Source organism: Polistes dominula, unplaced genomic scaffold, assembly GCF_049000335.1.
Source record: "Polistes dominula isolate Pdom_NZ unplaced genomic scaffold, Pdom_raw_medaka contig_31, whole genome shotgun sequence".
Lineage (NCBI taxonomy): Eukaryota > Metazoa > Arthropoda > Insecta > Hymenoptera > Vespidae > Polistes > Polistes dominula.
In genome coordinates, this window is record NW_028300925.1 from 7,184,207 (window position 1) to 7,209,427 (window position 25,221).

General features: G+C 28.4%; 1 protein-coding gene across 1 annotated transcript; it reads right to left on the reverse strand.

Annotated features, from left to right (window-relative positions):
* Positions 1–9,489: 9,489 nt before the first annotated feature.
* On the reverse strand, positions 9,490–15,072 carry LOC107074012 (kynurenine/alpha-aminoadipate aminotransferase, mitochondrial). Its single transcript, XM_015335022.2, has 8 exons — positions 14,691–15,072; positions 14,407–14,594; positions 13,378–13,548; positions 12,031–12,291; positions 11,773–11,952; positions 11,023–11,149; positions 10,446–10,654; positions 9,490–10,228 (listed from the first exon to the last, which is right to left on the reverse strand). Exons 1-8 carry the CDS (start codon positions 14,791–14,793, stop codon positions 10,151–10,153), a joined length of 1,317 nt encoding a protein of 438 aa, XP_015190508.1. The 5' UTR covers positions 14,794–15,072; the 3' UTR covers positions 9,490–10,150.
* Between the last annotated feature and the right edge of the window lie 10,149 nt (positions 15,073–25,221).

The window sequence follows — 25,221 nt, forward strand, 5'->3', positions numbered from 1 at the left end:
AAAAAAAAAACAAGCTTACCTGGTGATAGTATCTTTTTTTTTCTTTTGTAATTATAGGTATTCAATATTTTTTCTATTATTTTTATAAGAGTTAAAAAATTTTTATTGGGCAAAGTACGAAATAACATTTTTACACACGTGAAATGCATAAAAAAGTATTTCATATATTATATATATTGTAATACCAACCCCTCAAACTACAATATATTATTATATATTAAATAATTATATAATATTTAATATTTATTATTAAATATTAAAATAATAAAATATAATAATTTTAAAATATTATTATATATAATATTAAATAATATTAAATTACTTAATATACAGGGTGATTCTTGTAACGGGGATGGGTAATAACTTTTTTTAAGTAACAATAGAAAAATTGTTGTAATTTGAATTGATATTGGTACAATACATTATTGTACACGCCTTTAAATCATCGACTGATGTAAAAGAACGTGAATACACAGCCATATCGTTAGTCGATGGGACACACTTTATATGTGTAGGATAATATTAGAAGAATGCGTTTTTGTCGATTTTTTCTTAGACAAGTACAACTAAGGGAAAATTTTGCAGAAAGAATTTTATGGACACATGACTGCACTTTTACGAATCAATAGACGCAATGAACATACATGGTCCAAAGGAGCGTATAACAATATATTGTTCCAATATAAATTAAAAAATGTAATGAAGAATGTAAAAAAACATTAAAAAATGTAATGAAGAATGAAAAAAAACATTAAAAAATGTTTAGAATGCAATGGAGAAACATTCGAACACTTATTGTAATAAAACACATTGCTCATATTAAACATCAAATATCTCGTAAACTATTGACATTTCGATGACCTTCATTAAATACTTTTTAACGCAGAATAAAAAAAGTAATCGAATAGCGTAAAAAGAAAATCTAGACTTCCATTCCAAAAAAAGTGCAACTGCATCTAGCGGGTGCATCGATGCATCTTCAAAAAAAGTAAGGTCATAGATAGTTGACATTTGTTGTGCCATACAACTTTTTTCTTTATGATTTTTTTCTATTGTTACTTAAAAATAAGTTATTACCCGTTCCCGTTACAAGAATCACTCTGTATTATTAATATAAAAAAAATACAATATTAATATATTATATTATAATATTTTATTATATTCTTTATTTAATACATTAAAAATATAAAATATAAAATAATATAATATAATATAAACTTTTCAGACCTCTTCTGACGTAACACTAGGACACTGTATATATATAAGAATTACTTTTAATAATTCCGTATAAATAAAAAATAAAAATCTTGATGCAACCTTTCAAAAATAGTGACAAAAATTTTCAAAAAATATTGACAATTAATTTGCAAATTATTAATTATTAATTATATAAAATATTATATTATTTTGCAAATTAATTGTCATTATTTTGTGAAAATTTTTGTCACTATTTTTGAAAAGTTGCATCAAGATTTTTATTTTTTATTTATATATATAGTGTCCTAGTGCTACGTCAGAAGAGGTCTGAAAAGTTTTGAATACAGTATATGAAGACCTAGTTATTTCATACATTGCCCGGCTTATAAATCAGGCTTATAAACGAAAAAAGTTTCGAGTTAATGCAAAGGGTTAAATATACACTCCAATTAATTGAAATAAAAAAAATAATCTCACCAGACACGTGAAAAATTTCATTTCTACATCAAAAAAGGGGTTGGTGTTAAAATTAACATAAGAAAAAGACAACAACCTGTCCAATGAAAAGCGTAGAAGAAGAAAAAAAGGAAAAAAAATGGAGAAACAAAGAGAAAAAAGATGTTATAGAGCGTTCGATATAGGTAGCAATCCGGCAGTCTGCAGTTAATTTAGAGGCCATTTCCTCTGTAAATAGCCAATAAAAGCGCGGCGTGCGCGCGCGCACGGCCCGAGCACCCGCGCAAAGAGAGAAAATCGGAGTGGGAAAACGTTGCGAACGAATGAACGAGAGAAAGATAAAGAGAGAAAGAGAGAAGTGTGGGTGAAGGGGAAAACGGGGACAGGGGTATAGGAAACGGGACGCAATATTATAAAATTTAATGTCTTGGTTTACGGCCCACGAAGCCGACTATAACCTCCCTTCGATATTTACTGGGCAATCGCGGCTCTATATTGGCCTTTCGCAATCCACCCCCACAACCCCCTGTAACCAACCAACCCCCCTTTTCCTACTTGTACATACCATGTCACTGTTCTACGTTCAAGTATCTTTCTATTTTTATTATCTTTTCTCTTTCTTTCTTTTTCTATAGCACATTGACATAATTTGAATTTGAGACAACCTTATTTTGGATACGGTTTTTTTTCGGGAATCATTTTCAATGAAAATTTAAGTGTGAAAGAATTTAAAAAAAAAGAAAAAGAAAACAATTTCTTTCCATTTTAACTTTTATTGAATTCATTTTCTTTCTTTTGAGAGGGAAGTTTTAATTGACAAAATATTTCTAATATTAAATAATAGTTTGAAATAATTTTTTTTTAAATTATACACACAAAAATTCGTATTGAATTAAGATGCAATTAAATGATTTTACAGTTTTTACGTTATTCAATTCGTCTTTCATAATTTCGTTGTATAATACTTAGGATTTTTATTTTGTTTAAATTACCAATAAAAATTTAACTTACAATGAATACAATTTAAAATAAAAATTTCTTTCAGCTTTTTACGTTAATCGAATTCATTGACCGGCGGGTGAAACAATTAAAAAACTGAAAAAGATTACAACACGTGATTAAAACTAAAAATGAATCATTGAATCGTAAGTAGATAGTTTCTATTTTTTTTTGTTTTTTTACAAAATAAGAGGAATGTAAAATAAAAGAAAAACAAGAGAGAGAGAAAGAAAGATAACAAAATTGTATTCACCGTTATCGAAATATTTTTGCGGATGTTAAACAAGATCGCAGATAACTTGTCATTAAAAATCAATCAATTCAGTTTTTTTAGAGCATGCGAATAAAATGTTAAAAAAAATGTCTCTCTCTCTCTTTCTCTCTATTTCTTTTTGTACTTTACTTGATCTATCAATCTATCTATCTAATCATCTATTTATCACTAAAATCGGAAGCAGTGTATTTTTTTTTTATTTTCTTTTTTCTTTTTTAAAAGACAGACTATACACGAATGTGGTCCAGTCGCGGCGGTGGTACAGGAAACTCTCATTGTCAGGGCGCGAGAATTAATTTATTGGGTCGGTGAACTTAAATCGATCTCACATTATCGTATCTCTCTATGGAAATAAAAAATAGGATGTCCTGGGATAGGATGGCCGACACTTTTATCGTTTTCATTTAAAACGTGTATGCATATTTGTTTCGTTCTTTCTTCTTTTTTTCTTTTTTTTTCTTTTTTCTTCTGTCTGTTCATCTATCTCTCTGTCTTTTTCTTTCTTTTGGAAACAATTTTTATAAAATCCGTTATTAACACTAAAAAACAAAACAAAACAAAAATAGAAGAAAGAAATAGTAGGAAGAAAAAAAGAAATAATAATAATAAATTAAAAGCAGCACAAGCATTTTCTTCATAAACCTTTCGAGACTATAAATCGAATCATTTCATTAAACATGCGCTCTTACTGGTATTTGAAAGATTTTTTTATTTTCTTTCTTTCTTTATTTCTTTTTCCTTCTCCCATATTAGAAATGAAAATACAGTTTTATTATTAGTATCTTCAAAATCCGTTAAATAATTAAATAATCTCTTCTATCCATCGATTTTATTTATTTCTTTTTTTTTCTCTCTCGGGATAAGTGAGGATAGAGAATGAACGGGGGAAGATTTCAAATTTTTATTGTTTTCTATGTTTCTGGTACACATCTTAAACAGGGTTTTGCCTAACTTTCGCGTTCACTTTTTAAGTTTGTGTACCTTCTTCGAAAAAGGATTTAAACGGTCGATGAACTTGTTGTTCTAAAGTTAGTCAATCTTATCTTTGACCGGTTACGTTGTTGGATAGACTACTTAACGTAATTTTGCAAAGTGTTTGAAGTTATTGAAGATCCGTTAGTACAGTCTAGTGCGATGATTCAATTTATTAATTTAAAGAAAAAAAATATAAAAAGAAAAAGAAACCTTTTAAAATGAAAATACGTTCAACTTACCTTTGTAACCTAATGTCTTTTTTTTTCTTATTCATCAAACAAAAAAAGAACCAAAAAAATTGATTTAATGAGAATATCGTAGAATTTTATGTATAATCATTTAATACTGTATATGATAATTGTTAAATATATTTTTAAAATTATTTTAAAGATTATATTTAATTTAAATTTAAAAAGAGAGCAAAAATTTCAAAGGAACCGCAAGTAATAAATTAATAAAAAAAAAAGAGAAAAGTAGAAAAAAGTATTACGTTAAATATTCGGTCGACATATCGCAAGCCGTCTCTGAGAAATACGAAGTCTGGGAAGTTGGCAATATACAAGGGTGGAAACGTCTCGTCGGGTTCTTCTCGTAGACGAGGGATGCAGCAGCTATGTGAAAAATAGTACGACGTTCCTCTCTGTGCAAGGATACATTACTTTTCATTTATACGTTGCATCTTTATTTAAAATTTCTGCTCTTTCAATACAAAACATATAAATAAATACATAAATAATATATACAAAATATAATTTATGTAAAAATAATAATTCTTAAGTAGAATAAAATAAGGTAAAATAATTCAACCAAATGCATCATCTTCAAACGTATGAACAAAATTGTCAAACTCATCTTTACTTATTCAAAAAAATTAAATATTAACACTACTAAATTATATTTCAATTTTATGTTTATACGTTGAAAAAAATTTGTAATAATATTAATTATATTTTGCTCATTATACAAAAAGATTTTAAAACAATGAGAATAAATAATATATAAATCAAATACACTAAAATTTAAAGTACAAATATTATTTTGTAAATTCAAATTATTGACATTAACAATTTATATTACATTTACATTATATATATATATATATATAATTGAGTCTTGATAAATTTGCTTCGAAACATCCCAAATAGAAGTTATTCGAGGGAGAAAAAAAGAAGAAGCAAAAAAAAAAAAGAGGAAAAAGAAGAAGAAGGTGAAGAAGAAAAAAAAAACAAGAACCTTGTAATAAGGGAAGCAAGCAAAGGATCCTAGGGCAAACAGAACGGTGGCTATTCTTTACTGGCTTCTGGTTGTGCTTATCCTCGTGATATAGCGATCCCTTTTTCTCCGACCGTAAGGAAGGAATTTTTATCGTGATATAATGGCCATGGGCACGGCAGCCCTTTTACAAGCTCGAAAAGGAAAGCAAGGCAAGGCAAGACAAGTCAAGGCAAAGCAAAGCAAAGCAAGAGAATAGGTAAAGCAAGCAAGGAAGTATGAGGGAGGTATACCCAACAAGTAAACTGTGACGATGTTCTGTGTTCTTATGCCTTGATATTAATAATTATACTTGTAATAGTAATAGTGAAGAAGAAGAAGATAATGTGTGCATTAATAATAATAATTATGGCAATGGTAATAGTAGTAATAGTAAAAACATTAAAGTACGATGTTGAAAAATATAAATCATTATAAAATTTATTGATATTTAATAATAATTAATAATAAGCAGTGCCAGTAATCGTAATAATAAAATAAAAGGGTGGTATGTTTATATTATTAATAATAATTATAATAGTAGCAACACAATTGCACAGTATTAGTAATGATAGAATTATAAGAAGAAGGTTCATGTATTAGTAATAAAAGTTGTAATAGTAGAAGTAGTAAGAAGAAGAAGAAGAAAAAGAAGAAGAAGAAGAAGAAGAAAAAGAAGAAGAAGAAGAAGAAGATGGTGTTGGTGTAAGGGGTGTAGGGTGTAGGGTGTAGAGTACAGGAAAAGGGATCTATCTCTCCCGGATAGTCCGGATAGTAGGTAGAGGTGCTCTTTCTCTCTGTATCGCAAGGGATGAGCAGGACAGCACGGCAACAGAGATACGGCAAAACACAAGATACTGAGAACAGCAGGAGAAGGTTAGAGATGAGGGAAAGAAAGAGAAAGAGAGAGAGTGAGAGAAGAAGAGAAGGAGAAGGAAGAAGAGATGGAGGAGGAGGAAGAGGTGGTGAGAGAGAGTACTGGCGAGGTAGCGACGTCACCACGGAAATCAAGAGTAATGCCAACACGAAACTGCACTACCCCTCGCGCGCACCCTTACCGACATCCCTCTTTCTCTCTCTCTCACTCTCTCCTTTTCTATCTCTTTCTATCTCTCAGTAGCTATCTATCTAGCCATCTCTCTCTATCTTTCATGCATCCCCTTTATCTCTATCTCTCTTCTTCTTCAACTTCACTCTTCTCTTTCACTCTAACATTCTCTCCCTCTCTCTCTCTTTGTTACATTCTCTCTCCTACCCGTTCCTGTCTTTCCTTTTGCCCTTCCACCTCCTTCCCCCGTCTCACCTTCCGATCTCACCTACCCCCAGGGAATAACTCCCTTGCCTCCCGTGTTATATAGACCGGTACCGTTGGTCCGCAGGAAGCACAGCATGAGAAAAGAGAGAGAGAGAGAGAGAGAGAGAGAGAGAGAGAGAGAGAGAGAGATAGAAATAGAATGAGTGAGTGAGTGAGTACACGTATCTACTATAGGGTTCCTGTCTGATACGAGGGTGAACCTCAACGATTCTCTCATGCTTTCGCTTTTTTCCACCTCAAACTCTCCCTCTACCTGACCCCCACACCTATAACCACCCAACTCCACCCACCCTTCTCTCGATCACGCTCGACTGACTACACCTCAATTCAACCTGAACTCTTCTTTCGGCTGATTTCTTTTTCTTCTTCTTCTTATTCTTCTTCTTTCTTTTTTTTCTACGTGAAAGCTTTTAGATTTTCCTTTTTTTTCTTCATCCATGGATTTCTTTTTCATCATACTGTGCATGATTTTTACGTTTAATATATTTGGAAGATTTTTTTTTATTAGTAATACAAGCTTTGAATTTGGTTGGATTTTTTGATAGAAAATTGTGAATATGTTTAAGGTTTCAGTTTGGAAAATATTATTTGTAAATGGTGCATGTGAACATTTGCAATTCTCGAGAAAAGAATCTTCTTCCTTTTCCTCTTCCTTCTCTTCCTCTATCTTCTTCTTCTCCTCCTTCTACGAGATTTCAATTTCTAATTAAAGAAAGAGAGCACCACGGGTTAAGTAGAAAGCGAAATACCCCCAAGTACCTTTGTAATTCGATTACTCGCCACGTTTCTTTTCCTTTTCTTTCTTTCTTTTATTATTATTTTTTTTTTTTCATTTTATTATTTCTTTTATTCGCCATTTTCTCACCCCCGCCCAGGAAAAACCCCACCAGTTTCTTCTAGTTTCACACTAATTGAAGATAATTGGCCGATTAATTTGATTAATCGTTTTAATCTGGATAAAAGTTTAGAAAATATCGAAATTTCTTTTACTTTGTTGACTTTTTCTTTTTTTTTTCTTATTTCGTTCAAATAAACATTGATTAGGTTAATACTGAAACGTTAGATTAAAGAAATAGAAGTCTCTCGATTTGGTCGTAAAGGATAAATGAAAGAGTAAAAGAGAGAAAGAGAAGGAGAAAAGTGGACCGGTTTTTTTTCTTTCCCCTCAAATCCTTCGTTTGGAAAATGTGCCCATTCGTATGATCGGCCTATATTCTTGTAGACCCTTGCAGTAGGATCTTCGAAAGAAGGAGAGGAGGTCCTTTAATATACACTACATCTTCGTACGCGAGCCTAGGGATTTCCTCTTTTGGCCTTCCATCTTTACGTAAGATACAAGACAATTTATTTTTGTTTTTTTTTTGTTTAAATCCATCACATTTTGTCTATACACAGATCACGCAATGCTATTATTATACATTTTCTTAAATCACTATAACAAATTATGATTTTATTCAAAGAAAACATAAATGATTATTCATATAAAATGATATTTGTTAAATGTTAACATTTTTTTTTTTATTTAGAATTTATATATTTTATTTGAGTATGCTATGCATCGAATATATAAATTATTCTATTATATATTATTAATTATCAAAAATAAATTATAGAAATATTTTCTAAATAAAAAATTTTATTTCTTACACGATATCAATTGTACTTTTTTTTTATATTCATCGTAAATAATTTACTATTTAAATATAAATATGTAGTAAATTATTCGTAGTATTTGTAGTATTATATATATATATTTTTTAAATATCCATTATTTAAATAAGTTTTAGTATTTAAATATAAATATATAGTAAATAATTTTTAGTAGTTATAGTATTATATATTTTTTTAAATATCTATTGTAAATAAGTTTTAGTATTTAAATACAAATATACTGTAAATAATTTGTAATATTTGTAGTATTATATATTTTTTTAAATATCCATTGTAAATAATTTGTAGTACATTGTATGTACTCGATAGGACGCTTACAATAAAAAAACAAATAATAATAATACTATTAAATATACGCTAAAACAAACATTTAATTGAAATAACATTTTAAAAGAGAAAAAAAACATTTGATTTTCTATAAACGATCAATAAAATAACTTTTGCGAATATTTTAATAAATATTTTCTCATCACGAAATATTTCTCGTACGAGAGAAGAGAATATGCGAATTAATTTTACAACGAACATTTTCCAAATACTTTTCATTCGTAACGTTACGTAATTGTTAATATTCGAAAAGCATTTAAAATACATCGAAAACGATCTGTCTTTTAACCGTAAAACAAGTTGTACGTTATGGTGGTCGAAACGAATTCGCCCTTGGGACTCAATCGGGAACACATGCAGAGACCATACTAACTGATCTTTCTCTCTCTCTCACTCTCTCACTCTCTCTCTCGCTCTCTCTCTCTCTCTCTATTTCTCTCTCGTCTATTTGATATTGTAGCAGATTAAATTAACTCCGGTAAATTAATTGGTAGTTAGGATGTTTAGCGTTAAGTGAGAGTGCACGGTTTCTCCTCCTGTTATCTCTCTTTCTCTCTCTTCTCTTTCGTGAAAGTAACTCTTTTCATTTCTATCTCCTTTACTTTCACCTCTTTTTTCTTTTCACTTTGTTTTATTTTTTCATTTTCAAATATATTTTTTTTTCTTTCTACTTATTTATTTCATCTTACATTCGAGATATTTTCTAAGCTAACTTTACGTTTCAACAATAAAAATAAACGAAAGGTTTCATAATTTAATTAATAATAAGTAATATTATATTATTATAAATAACTAATATAAATTAAACTATAAAGTTTATAGTTTATACTAATAGTATAAACTAATAATTATAGTATTTTACTATACTACAGTATTATAATAGTATAAACTATTATAATAAATAGTAATAGCTTATACTAATAGTTTATACCATATTACTAATAGTAATATAGTTATACTAATAGTATAACTATTAGTTATAGTATAAATAACTAATTTAATAATAAAAAAGAAGATCAAAAGGTTTTGTCATTTAAATTAATTTTTATTTATTATTAATAATCCTTTTTTAAGAAATTACAATAATTCTTTTCTGTACTTTTCTTTTTTTCCAAGAAAATTGTCATAAGAGTTTTAGAATATAAAATACATTATTAATAAAAAAAATATATATATAGAATATAAAATGAATATAATGAAAACTTGTCATAGTCAAGAAATATAATAATAATAATAATAGATATTATAAATAAATCGTTGAAATATAACGAAATATTTGGAAAACCCATATACATATTTCCCATGGATCAAGTTTATATTTTAAATTCTCGTAGAAAATAATTATTTCAAATACTATCTTTTCGATTGTATAGATGTCGTCCTTTTACCAGCCCTTGCTCTTTGAGTACAATTCAATAGGCAAACAAAATTCCCATTGATAAATCCCATAGGTAAACTCCCGTTTTTACCGACCGACTGTAAGAAATGTTTTACAGTCGATAAATATAGTATCCCATTTTCGTCAATCGAGATTTCCTTCCTTGCTCCAATTAGATAAAGTGAATGAAATCTTCGTATGTCGCAAATAAATCCTAGAAATTTGCGACTACATGACGAATCCATAAAAAGTCATGTAAAATGAATGAATTCATTCAATAAAACATTTGTTGTTTTCTATATTATTGTCATGAATTTAAATTCTGCAAATACAAATTATTTTCAGTTAATTCCGCTCTTATCAATGATGCCAACCTTTCCATGGCCTGTAAAAAAACACACACAATTTTTTTTTGTTAATTAAACGTAAAAATATTAAATATAATTCAACTGATCATTCAAATATTATCAGACAAAATTAAACTATTTCTTTTTCTAATTTATCAACATATCGTAAGAAAAATAGAATTTTTCTTTAAGATTATCGTCAAATGATAATAGATAAAATTAACATATCTACGACAAATAAGATAGAAAACTTACCAAATCCATTTCTTCGTAAGAAGCTTTTGAAAAAGATGCTCGTATGGCATTACAAGGTGCGGTGGGATCTTTTGTGAAAGATGCACCAGGTGCCATGATAACTCCTTCATTGATACCTCGTTGCATTAACATTTGCCACGTATCTTTGATATCGCGTACTTTAATCCATAAAAAGAATCCACTGCTTGGTACGGCAAAGTCAGCTAATCCTAAAAAAAAATCAGGTTCAAAAAATTAATAAATAATATTTGAATAAAATTCAAATCTTAAATATATATAATAAAAAATATATAAAAAAATATAATAATAATAATAATAATAATAATAATAATAATAATAATAAAATATATATATATATATATATATATATATATATATATATATATATATATATATATATATAATAAAAAATTAATAAATAAATAATTTGAATAAAATATTCAAATATCTTCATTATTCACATGATCTTTGATGAAAGAAATTTTAAAGACAAAATTAAAATATTTAGGTAGTTCACACTGCCCAATTAAAATCTATTATTTAGGCAGTTCATTAAATGAAAAAAAATGATAATTACCATTCAAATGTTTTCTAGCCAATGTCACTATCACATCTCTGCGTTCCTTGTAAAAATGTTTAATACGTTTCATATGACTCATCAAACCATCGAATCCCCATATCTTGAAAAGTTTGTATAGTATGACCTGAAAGGAACAAATAGAAATAATCAGTATCGTTTTTTATAACTTTTGAAAAATTGTCACGATAACCTTTTGATAACGTTTTCATCCGTGATAATACCCGACACGCGCCAACGTCTCTCTCCACACACAGTATTTAAATATTCGAATATTGATAATTATATGAAGGAAGGCATGCAAAGATTTACGATATGTCATGGGTATGTTTCATCATCGAAAGTATATCAAATAAAAAAAGTGAATAATATTTACATATTAGTTGATCAGACATTTCTTTTTTTATTTTTCTAACAAAAAAATCTCATTCATATCGTATTTTTTTTCTTTTAATACTTTCTAATATGAAAATATTAATTCCCCGTCAATTTATTTCGCGTGAAATATTAAATATAAACATAAATCATCATTTTTTGTAATATTTTAATATATACTCACGTTAAGATTACAAAAACTTAATTTACTCTAATTGAAAGAGTAATTAAAATTGCCGACAAAAAAAATTTTTTTAAATATATTATCTAAATGATATCATTTAAATGTGTTTCGTTTATTAAAAAAAATAATATTTCGTTGAATTTATACCATGTTAGGATATATTAAGAAGAAAATTACGGATAACTACCAACCTGTGATAAGGAAGGTGCGTGCAGGTGACTACTTTGCAAGTGAAGTTCAATGCTTGCTAAAAGTGGCGCTGGAGCAGTGATAAAACCAATTCTCATGCCACTGCTAATAACTTTAGAAAAGGAATCCACTCTGATAACACGTCCTTCCGTATCAATCGATAAAAATGATGGGGGTATTTCCTGTAATCGATTAAACGTATAAATAAATTTTTATTTTTTTAAAAATCATATTTAAATGATTTTTTTTTTTAAACTTACATCATTGTAACTTAAAAAGCAGTAAGGATCATCGTCAAGAATGAGAAAATCGTATTCGCATGCCAACCTGTAGATTTCTTTTCTTCTCTCAAATGGTATAATTACACCTGTCGGATTAGCACCTGTCGCGTTGACGTACATAATTTTTGGCATTTTTTTACCAGAAATTAGTCTCTCTCGTAAAATTTCTTCCATTATTTCCGGTATTATTCCAAAATCATCCTGAGGGATCGATATAAACTCTGCTTGATGTGGCGTAACCTTTTTAATTATTAAATAACCATTAATAAGATTAAAACACATATGTGTAATATAAATAAAAACATTCATTATCTTCTATAGCATGATAAATAAAAAATATTCATATTTAGACATGCAAAAATATTCAATTTGTTTTGTTCATTTTAATCAAATACTCTTAAAATTTATGGAACGTTTGTTGCAAATAAAAAAATATTTGAATTATAAATTTTTACATTCAGATATATACATATATATTTTCTTTCGTTACATATATCAATTATTAATTTTTATACCATAAAAGAGCCATAAATTTTGATTACAGAGTTAAATTTTGTACTAGATTAGAATATTAGACTAAAATTGATTATTATTAAATATATATATATGAAAATAGTAATATTTTAGAATTCCTATATAGTTTTAACTTATCAAGGGACATGACATAGAGCAAAAAATGAAAGATAAATTGCGTCACGTATGACCGTCGATTAATCTATGTAAAACATGAAAAAAATCCAAATGTGGAGTTGTGTGTTTATGGATAAATTAATTGCCGATAAGAAGATGGAAAATGTAATATTATCATGGCACGCGCACGATCAAAAGAAGCAAGCCAGCATCTGTTGTGCGAGAGACATATGTAGAATATATATGTATATAAAAATATATACATTTATAATACATTTACATTTTTTAATTATACATTTTTTTTTATTTTTTTTATTTTTTTTTTTTTAATTTTTTTTATTGTATATATATATCGTATGTATAGGTCATGCATACGCGTATTTAAGTTCACTTTTTTATTAATCACACGTCACACGTTTGATCCTCATTTTATTTCTCTTTTTTATTTTATTTCAATTTTTCCAAATTATTTATAACGCACACACGCACACATACATATACGCACACATTTTTATTGTCACTTCATTTTTGCCTCTTGTTTTATAAAACATTTGATTTTACATGACTCTTTTTGAATAGATATTTTTCAATCAATTTCATAATATAAAATTAAACGTATGCGTAAAATGTATATAAAAAAAAAAAAAAGAAAAACATTAAGAGAGTAAAATAAATAAAATGATGATCGATACTAACCACAACTTCAACTCCAGGATAAAAAGGATCATGAACAAGAATAGGATCACCGATACCGATGATAGATTCCAATGTCTTACTTAAACCATCCTGAGCACCAGCGACGATTACTATGTCGCGACTTTCCCATAGGGGTGGTGCGTGCACCCTCCTTTGGAATTCCCTCAGGGTCTAAAATCAATTTAACGTTGAACGTCGTTAGACACGCGTTTTAGCCAATCGTATTATTTCAAAGAAAGAAGAATTTGTGTGTAACGACTCGGTGGATTACATCAGCAACAATCTCGTCTTTTGCTGAGAGAGATGAAGAAGCTTTTAGTTATAGCTCGAAATAATTCCATTCGCTTCCATAAATACAAACTAATTTTTCATCTCTTCATAATTTTTGTTTATTTTTTTATTTGTAAATATGTATATTTATATAATATGTGTTCAGTTTTTGTGTTTGAACAATAGAACGATGCTAATATGTTTTATTTATGGATATCATTTTTTTTGTCTATGTAATATTCGATATCTCATATCATTTTTATAATAAAAATTTTAGTATATAATATAATTAAAAAATATTAATTACATTATATACTAAATAATAATATATAATTAATATTTTAATTATAATAATAAATAGTATACTAACAAATATACTAATAAGTTACTAATAAATATGAATATTAAAATATTAAAAAAATTAATATATAAAAATAATATAATTTTTTATATATTATATAATTTAATTCATTTTAATTTCTTAGTTAATTTGGTTAACTGTTTTAACCATTGAGTTATTCAGTTATTCCATATAAATAATTATATTATTTTCTAATATAATATAATAATAATATTGAATAAATTTAAATATTACAAAAATATAAAATTAAAACTAATGAATTTTCTATAAAAATTCTGATTTAAAAAATCCAATGATTAAAAATAATTCAATTGAATTTTCATATAGAAAAATAGAATTGTTCTTCGTCCAGCGTGTGTATGTGTGGATATAGTATTTTTATAATTTAAAGAAATTACCTGTAATAACGGAGGGTAACCTTGAGTTGGTATATATTGAAGAGCCTTGCCCAATTCGCTTTCTTCGAGTGTAAACGACGAACCATCGTAAAGTTTGACGGATATTTCGGTGAATGGGAAAGTCTTTTCATTCGGCATACCCTCGGCAAGTGAAACCAAACTAGTCGGTGCCGAGTATGCTATTTTAGCTGTATACACGCAAAAGACAATTTTTATATATTACTCTCGTTTCAATATGTTTTTTAATAAAAAAAAAAAAAAAAAGAAAAAAAAATATTACTAACTTAATTCTCTCGTAACAACGGCTCTTCTTCTTTTCGATAATTCAGTTTTGTACGAGGAATAATCCATCGTTAAACTGGTACTTTCTTCCATAGTGAACGACATTTTTTATTTTATTTGAAATCGATCGATGTAATAATATCAAGAAATATTAAACGAATCAAATTACACGAAGTAATAATTCTCTACAACAAATAAATTCACGTTGTTGTTGTCGTCGTCGTCGTCGTCGTATGTATGAAATTCGTAAGATTTGTCAGAAAATCGTACGATTACAAGAAACTTTTCAATAAGATTTTATAAAAAATCTGAAGAATAAATTTTCTATGATATTTTAATAAAGGACCACTTTTCTCGTGTTCTCGATAACAACCCTTTCCTTATACTAACGTCGAGTCTCGTTTCGTCGGCTTTTATACTTAGCCGATAACATTGGTTGCGTCAGATAATATTAACTTATTTGAACACGAACGTACAATTTAAAAATGTTTGAAAAAAAAGTTTCATACGGAAAATACGAATGAACATTCATTTTTTTTTATCCTTATCTCTTTTTGTTACTATATATTATTTTAATATATATATGTCGTTTTGTCAAAGTAAATTTCTAAATTAATTACGTTATTTTCAAAGAAATTTTTAACAAGATTATGATCGTGATTGTACTTAATCAAAACATCGAGTAAAAAAATTTATAAACACGTTAACAACAAAAATATATGAATGGGAGTAAATTTTATTTTTTGTTATTTCATTCGGATGATCAAACATGTTTTTATCTCTTTTCTTTTTTTCAAAATACGATTTTCAATGAAATTATTTTTTATTGAAAAAACTTTGTAAACAACTTATTATCGAGTTTACGATCATTTTTTCGTGCAATTTTTTTTGGAATATCGAAATAACAATGCATAATTCGTTTTAGAATAATTTAGAAAAAAATTACGTTAATGGCAAAGTTCAATATCATTTAACAGACGAAGCTAAACAATGACGTAATCGAGTTCATTAAATTCATTAATTCATACTTAAAATATACATTTAGTCAACCAAATATTGTTGAAGAAAAAGAATTTCGCTTGAAATTGTGACAAACAACTTTTGGGCACACAACTTTTTTTCATTTTTTATACACATACATATATATATATACATACATATTTTTTCTCTTTTTCGTTTATTCCCCTATTTTGTAAAAATCCTAATAACCCCATAAACAAAGGTCAAAAAGCAAGTTAACGCAATAGTGGAACAATATCAATCGTTGAAAATAGATAAGAATGAAAGTATGTGAATGGTAAATTCTAGCCATGTAAGACAAGGATAATGAAGTATTTTTAACAAAGATAAAAGAAGAGACAAAGAGTAATGAAAGAGGAGAAAACTAGATTTTTTTTTATTAATTTACTTTCGAAAGGTTAAGTAGAAAAATTAAAGGTAAAAATGTAATATTTTTTCTTAATTACAGTTTTCAACTTTGTAATATATTATTTATTTAATATTATTTAATTGTCTTTTTAATATTGCAATTTGATTTCCGGTTCCTAATGCAAGCTAATAAAAACAATAATAATAATAATAATAATAATAATAATAATAATTATAACAACTGCATACAAGTTTAGGTTACAAATTTTATAATATATAGTAGATAAAATTACAATATTATTAATATATAAATATATAATATATAAAAATAACAATATAATTAATACTTTTAGATTTGACTAATAAAATAATAAAAAGGAACTTTTACTCAAAAAAAAGTAAAATGCATACGCAGATACGTAGACAATGAAAATAAGAATTTATTATTTCCCTAATATTATAATATTATGTATATATATTAGATATATACATAAGATAAAGATATATTTGCATAGATACGACCAAAGATAATCTATATTTCCCTCTTATTTCTTTTTTTTTATCAAAAGTATGCACGTAAGCACGTAAGCACGTTAATTTGATAATACTTATAAATTTTTAACATTTTGTATTACATTTTATTTTCTCTCCCTCTTTCTCCCTTCTTTTCAAGGAATTTATTCTTTTCCATAATTTTTGTTGTTGTTATTTATATTTTATGATCTAATGACGCAAACCCAAAACATTCTGATGCAAGAATTGAAACGAATTTTATTTAGAGATCGTTTTAGATTCTTTGAAAAAAAACTTTCCCAATCGTTCACTTTTCTTCCTTTTTCTAGTCTGTTTTTCCCCTTTACAAACATTCCCTCCCTTTTCTCTTTTACTCACTTTCTCATCAAACCTAAACGATGTGTGTATTTTCCGATTGAAATATCTTTTAAATACCAGTTTCATAAGAGCCTGATGCAATAATTCAAATACGTTTCTTTCGTGAGTACCTCCGAGAAAGAGAGCGAGTGAAAACATCTGTAAAATAAAAAAAAACATAAATAAGAAATACGAATCATATTTCTAATCAGTTTACTTACTGATATATTACTTATATACCAGTTTTATACGTACATTCGTGTATGTAATTACGTTTTATACGTGCTTTTTTTTCTACGTAAATGCACATATACAATTATAATTCGTTTTCATTTTACGTCATTTATTCTCTGTCTCTCTTTCTTTTTCTTTCATTTTTATTTTTTTTTGTTACGTCGTATATAAATAATGTTTTCAAATTACAATACTAACGGATATGTTTGAATCATTGATAAGTAAAATATCGAAATTATATTCTCTATTATTATTTCATAGAGGATGTCTCAAAAATTGATTAATCTAAATGCAAAAATTATAAATATTTTTTTATTGTGAATAATAACAGAATTGAAAATTCATATGTTGAAATATTTAATATTTATCTATTTAATGAAATGAAAAGCATGGTTTAAGAGTCGAATCGACTATTGTTATAAATTTATATTTAATACTTAATATTAAATATTATATTATTTTAAGATTTTAAATATATTTAATACTAAAACAAATAAACCAATAATATAATTCTATTAACAATAACATATTCGTAATTTTTTTAAATGTTTTTTCTTTTTTTTTTTGAACCTATTTAGAAGTATTGTATAGTAGTATCATACTTATTTTTTGTACATAAAAATAATATGCAATATTAAAATTCAATGTTAAATATTTGATATCTTTATTCTATTATTTTAACAATATTCAATAATTAAATATTAAAATAAAATTAAAAAAAAGAAGAAACACATACTAACAGACAAATATCGTAATTCCCTTTTAATCAAACAAATAATAATTTCGATAAATCAATTTTTGAGACGTACAGTATACGTAAAATGACAACAAAAACAAAAATAAAAAAGAAAAGAATGTAGAATTCAAGAAGAAAATTAATCGATTAATTTTCTTATCTATTTTCTTGTCATCAGCTACTACCATCGTAGATATTTAAAACAAGCTTTGGTAAAACAATCCTATCATTTTGAACGACTACTCGTTTGTTCATTTAGAATAGAATAGTCAAAGATAACAAAATTTTTCTATCCCTCTCTTTCTGTCATTTGACTTTTTTCTTTCTCTTTTTCTCCTACTCCCATCTCTCTTTCTCTTTCTCCTCCCCCTTTCTTTTTTTCCCCGTACCCCGTTCGTCCACCGATCAACACCGTATCCCATGTTATCTTCAATCTTTTTTTCTTTTTCTTGTTGTTAAGAACACTCTAAGAAGACGTTAACGATAAACGCCACGAATAATAAATTTAAACAAGATTTCTTCCCGAAGGAATAACAATATTTATGTACATGTGTTAATACACGTATACACTTGTTTGAGTATTTAATATATATATATACGTCGGGGGTTATCACATTCCTCGTTTCTTTCGTTCGTTAACTCTATCATTTCCAGTTTCTATCTCTGTCTTTCTTTCTTCCTTTCTTTCTTTCTTTTTTTCCTTATCTATCTCTTTACGATCGTAAGAAGTCTCAGACAAATTTTTATTTTATCATCTTATTTATTTATTGCTTTATATATATATAAATGAATTTTATTCGCTTCCGAAGAATCAGACGTTTAATATTTAATAATAATAACATTCAATCGAATGTTGAATTTCATTCTTTTATCGTTAGAAGAAAAGATAATTTATAAGATTATTAATCGATCGATCGATATAAAATTATATTAATATAGTAATCAAATTCGTAATAAAATAATCGATGAGATTCGAAATGTTATCTATTTTTTTAGGAAAAAATAAACAAAGGTTCTTTTTATACATTTTTTGTAATCAATACGAATTCAAATTAATTTTATTATTACAAAATTCCATTATTTTTATTTATAATATTTAACAAAGTAATTATTATTTATATACAGAACAATATAGTTAATTAATATTAATAGTATATTCCTTTCTTTGCTAAAAGTTAAAAAAAATTACTTTATTATTTTCCATTTGTATGATATAAAACAAATCAATAAAAATTATTGATTAAACGAACAGATGATTTTAAATTTTATTGCAATTGTATAACACTTAGGTTAGATAAATAATAGTAATCAGAAACATTGACCATGAAGATGATCGGAATTCTTATATCATAAAAGAATATGTTTTCTCTTATTAATCATTCTTTTCGAGAACTACTATTCGAGCACTACTGTTCGATCATTATAATATTATAAGATTTATCTATCGACTATTTATCTCGACTTATTATGATATTAGAATGAAATCGAGTATATGAAAAAAAAAATCAAAAAATATATAAAACAAAACATAAAATAAATATGATCACGTAATTTTCAGATAACATTGAATATTAGCAATAGCTGTTTACGAATCGTTCGAACTTCTAAATGGACATGGGCATCATCACATAACTGACGCAATTAATCTATGAATGTTGCGTCGATTTTCTATTTGACTTAGTTTCAATGTAATTTCAATCGAATCTAAATATTATTAGTTCGATTGATTACTCCAACTAATAATAATTCTTGTTTACTCTAATCATTTCAAAGCTACTTTCGATATATTTCAATTATTATTAAATCAAATTATATTACGTTAAAAAAAAATAACATATTTCTAATTTCGTCTGTTATAAATATATTTCAAATAAATGAGTACCTTATTAAACTTTCTTTAAGTATAATCGAATCAATTATTATACTCCTTGGTGTACCATTTGGGAAAAAAATATTTGAAAAAATGATCACACAAGAGAAGAAAAAAAAAGATTACTATTTCAAAGGTTGGACTTTGATCATCGAAAGAAGTAGTGGAAGAAGAAGAAGAAGAAGAAGAAGAAGTAGAAGTAAGAGGAGAAGGTAAAGGGGGTGGGGAGGAATCATAGGTGAAAAATAGATGCAGAGAGATCGGTCTCCGGTAGAGGAGCCACTTCGCGGGCAAGGCGGAGATGGAGAAACGTACTTAACGAACGGAGATGTTCATTAAAAGCTAAACGACATTAGCCGACCTAAAATTAGTCCCTGACGACGACGAAGCAGCCTATATATCTCTCTTTCTATCTATCCATCTATCTATCCATCTATCTTTCTCTTTACTTCCACTTGAACCTCGTAACCTTTGGATTATTACAGGTGAGTCAAGGGCTAGTAGTTAGAAAAGAGAAAGAGGAAGTTAAAGGAAACGCGAAAACGTAGACGAATCTTCCCCTATCTCTCTCTCTCTCTCTCTCTCTCTCTCTCTTTCACTTAGTAAGGAAAAAAAATGGAAGAGTATTCTGAAGTCAATAGGAAATTGATCCTCACGATTGGTGCAAATCTAAAGACAGAGAGGAATCATAGGGAAAGTAATGAGCGAGAAGAGAATTTCTCGATGCTGCTTTAGACATGATAGAAAAGAGGAATGGGGAAAGAGGGTGAGTGGTCGTGGGAGAGGGACAAGGAGGTTGGTTGAATGATTCGAGAGGGGATAATAGAAATACGGGAATATCTTCTAACGGGAGATTGTCTTAGAAACGACCTCAATGCGACCACGATTGCTGATTCTGTCGTTGTTAGCGAGTTAATAGAAAGTTACTCAGAAACTATGAATTGCCTACCGATTATCTTGAAATTTCATTATTATCCGGTTTCGAGTACTAAGAGAGGGCTTCTCTCTGATCGCCCGATTCACATCCTCCTCCTCCTCCTCCTTCTTTTTCTTCTTCTTCTTCTTCTCATCCTACTCGTCCTTGTTCGTCTTCTTCTTTTCCTCCTCTTCTTCCTTCCTACTGCTATTTCTTTTCCTTTTATCTTTCGCTATCACTCTTCCTCTTGTTCCCGGACGCAAAGAAATTTCCTGAACGGGATTGTACGAAAGAATCCATGGCATAGTGGCAAGGAAGTTATTCCTCGTCGTTTCCCGAATACTTTTGAACGTTTTACAATTTTCTTTCTCTTTTTTTTTCATTTTTTATTATGGTCTTTTTTGGTTGTTTTTATTCTCAAAACAATAGAAAAATGTATCCCAATTTTTCTTTTATTTATTGATAATCTTTTTTATTTATCTTTTTGTTGTAATGATAACTATGAGATAACTATAGGATTTAAGAACGTCTAGGATTTTATACGAGATGATGATTAGAAAAATGATCTGATTTGTTATATTATTGTTATTTTGAACTCGTTAAATATATATGACTTAGAATTAGACCAATGATCTTCCAACTGTGTCTCAAGCAATCCTTGAAATTTCACATAACCTTCTCAAAAGTTCCACACATTGTTTTTTTGATATATTACATTTTATTAATACAAGTTACAACTTATAACATTTTCCTAAACACTTACGTAACATTACACATTTATTATAATTATCATAATTAATTCAAGTATTTTAATTCGATAATAATTATTAGTTAAAATGAAAGTAAATTTTTAATACAATTTTGTTTAACTTAACATCTATAATTCAAAAAAGAAATACAATACAAAAATAATCATTCACGAGCAGGAAATAAAGACTCGTTAAAAAAGACATGCTTTAAAAAATAAGAATAAGAATAAGAATAATACAAAAAAGAATGAAGAATAATAATAAGAAGAAGAAGAGTATCAAATCTTCTTTCTGTCGTAGAGCATTATATCCAAAAAACAGTTGTTTATATTGTTGAAGAGAGTTTCACGGGCGAAACGATATCTAATTGGGTGCACCTCGCGGCCGGGTCCATTATTCCGGGTGTCAAAATACTTTTTCACCTTTCGTAATCCTGGGTGCACAAGGTATAAGCACAAGAACCTACTCTCTCTCTCTCTCTCTTTCTCTCTCTTTCATGTTTTCTCGCAAGGGACAAAGGATATGCGTGCTTGTATCTCAAAGCGGCCGACCAAATGGAATGCACAATGGAATTGTCGCCACACGTTCTTTTCAACAAATAAAAGAAGTTTTCAGCACCTTCGTCTTGTAGTACTTCATAAGCCCTTCCAGAAGAAAGACCCACCCCTTGAAGTACTTACCTTCCCCCAAATGTAACACCACATACATATATATATATATATATTTGCGTTTTACACGTATGTTAAATGTATGTCCTCCATGTATCTACATTTGTATATATAATATATTATATATTTATATATATATTATATTATTTATATATTTTTTATATATTTATATATTTATTTATATATGTGTAATAATTTTTTAATATATTTATATATTTAGTATGTGAGTAAATATATAATAATGTGTGTATGCTTGGATTTATGATGTGTATATTATATTTGACAGACGTGCATGTTGCTATGATAAATGTGTGTAAAAATGTATTATATACATATAAGAAATGTTTATAATATGTATAAAGATGTGTATACTACATATATATATTATTTTATCTTTCTTTTTCTAAAAGTTTTCCGTCTCGTTCAATCTTTCAAAATGTTTTCGTATTAGTTGTCTTCTTTCCACCCGAAAGGAACCTTTATGAGACGTTTTACCCTCTTCATTTCCCTCGAAAGTTGGCGTATACGTGACAATTGTGCCTACCACGGTGTGTTCCGTTCGTTGAATTTTCCAGAAAGGAAAAGCAAAGAGAGAAAGGGCAATTTTCGTCCTCCTCGTCATCGTCGTCTTCTTAGTCGTAGTTGTCGTTGTCGTCGTTGTCGTATCCCGTGGATCGAGATTGAAGAATTCACCGGTTACCAAACCTCTCTCCCTCCCTCCCTCTCACCCTTCGATTCTTTTATTACTCCTCCTTTTTCCTTCTACTTTTTTCTCCACCTCCTTTTCTTCTTCTCCAAACAGATCGATTACGATACGAAGGAGAACACTCGTTGAAATGAATCGACGTGATTTCGTTATAGTCGAAAGGAGATCCTCTGAAAGGAGAGAGAAAGAGAGAGAGAGAAAGAGGGAACAAAATATCATAAAAGTATTTTGACGTGTTTGTTAGATTAAGAAAAAAAAAAGACAATAATAATAATTGACGATTATATTGTGCAAATGCAATTTGACATTATTTTTCTTCCCCTCCCCTTTTTCTGTTTGGTTGGATACACTTACATCAAATATGTTTTGAACGATCGGTTAATATACTTGAGATAAGCAGTATTTGTGTTTATTATCGATGAGTTGCACATTTTCTACGTCATTCATTTCTCTCTCTATCTATCTCTCTTTCTCTCTCGTTTCTTTCGATCTCTTTCGAAATTAGATTTTACATTTGTAGGAAATGCTTTTAAGCAGTCTTTTCCCAAACCACAGTGTTGCTAACGGAATTACACCGAAGTCTCGATAATTGCTGATAATTTGAACGAACTTAGTTAAGACGCTTCATCTGTTTTGAAAGTGTAAGAGAAAGAGAAAGAGAAAGAGAGAGAGAGAGAGAGAGAGAGAGTAATGAAATGTTTTCGTTCAAGACTATTCCCCTTTACCATCTCTCTCTCACATTGATTATAAAAATTTATAATTACATTGATCTAAACTCACAACGATTTTCCCAATCTTTTCTAAATAACTTTACCCACTTTTGAAATCTAATTAGTATAAATTATGTCAGACAATATTAAAAGAATAATAATAATAATAAGCTGGTTAGTATAAAATTTATTTCCATTGTCTATTCCTAATTGAGCATCATTTATTCTTTATTATTTTGAAACAAACCAAAATTCACAAATAACTTACCGTAAAAATATTTTCAACGGCATAATATTACCGAGAAACGAGTTTTGAAAAGAAATTTTATTTGGTTCGTGAAAAAAAAAAAGAAAAGTTTTAAGAGACTTTACTTTGCAAGAAATAATGCTAGAGTAGAATAGTAACGCAACCCCCCTCACGGTTTGGAAGAAGAAAAAAAAGAAAAAGAAAAAAAATAAAGTAAAGCAAAGCTTATCGAAGTAGAACGTATAAAGAGAGTTAAGTTTATATGTACGAGTTCGTGTGAAAGGAACGAGTTTCCCCTCGACGCGTCTCCGATTGCATTCTTAAGCCTAATTAGGTTTACGAAGCTCTGTCCCGGCGAGGAAGCAATTATTGGTAATTGCGTAAAGATGTCACGCCGTAAGCGGATTGCAGGCGGTTTTACAGCATTGTACTCCTCTAAGCCACACCACGAGACCAGCAATGACGACGAAGGACAGCAGCAACAAGAGGAAGGGGACCCTTTTTCTATCCTTTTCCCTTTCTCTCTCACTCTCTCTATCTCTTTCTATCTTTTATTTCTTTCACAACAACCGACCGACAATAACTCTCGGACTTGTTACTAAATCATCCTACTATTTTTTTCTTTTCATTGCAAAACAATTGACTATTAGACAAATCAAAAGATACCCTTATTTAAATTCTTCCCCCCCCCTTCTTCCCTCGATTGAAATTAATCTTAATCAATGAAATTTATTTAGTATCAATAATTGCGTTGTCTGTACCATATTTAAATGATTTGAATTTCAACGAAATGTTCTATTTTGTTGTCGTTCAATGTATTCACCTTAATTATATTTATCAAATCTTAGATACCCGTTAAGAAGTTAACTGTGTTTGGTGAATTTTTTATTTTCAATAATTTTCTTAAGTACCATTTTATTTCGCGTATCAAGTTTAAATTACGTTTATTTGATTATTAATAATTCGATTCATACTCCAAAAAAAAAGAAACATGTTAGTGTTGAAATTTCAAAAAATTGCTTAGTTAAATATAAAATTAACTTTCTCCGCATCCCTTTCAACATTTTTCTCTCTTTCCTCTAATAAATCTTTTAAATCGAGGCAAAACATTAAAATATGTCTTTCGGAGTAGCTAGCTCGACATTAGGGAAAAAGGGTGAACAGGAAGAAAAAGAGGAGGAGGAGGAGGAGAAGGAGAAAAAGCACAGAAAGTGTAGGTTGGAAAACGTTAACCTCTCAACACGAACGCGAAGAAGACGATGGAAGTAAGGGGCGTTGGTTGAGTAGGTAGGTGAAGGATGGGGTATGAGGGGGCTGTCGGTTTGGGTGTAGTAGGAGGATTTGGTTTGGAGTAAAAACTCAGAACGCCGCGAAAACTCGTTTAAAGATGAAAGGCCGACTAACGACTTATTTTCGATAAGGAAAAGTTAAGGCGTTTGCCCCTCGCGTAAGCAACGTG

What these genes read in the sequence shown, in the direction of transcription:
- LOC107074012 (XM_015335022.2), bottom strand. Translation starts at nt 14,793, where the DNA reads ATGTCGTTCACTATGGAAGAAAGTACCAGTTTAACGATGGATTATTCC. An exon ending in GCTTTTTAAGTTACAATGAT is followed by an intron (nt 11,953 to 12,030) that starts GTAAGTTTAAAA and finishes AATCGATTACAG; the next exon opens with GAAATACCCCCATCATTTTT. An exon ending in CTTACGAAGAAATGGATTTG is followed by an intron (nt 10,229 to 10,445) that starts GTAAGTTTTCTA and finishes GTTTTTTTACAG; the next exon opens with GCCATGGAAAGGTTGGCATC.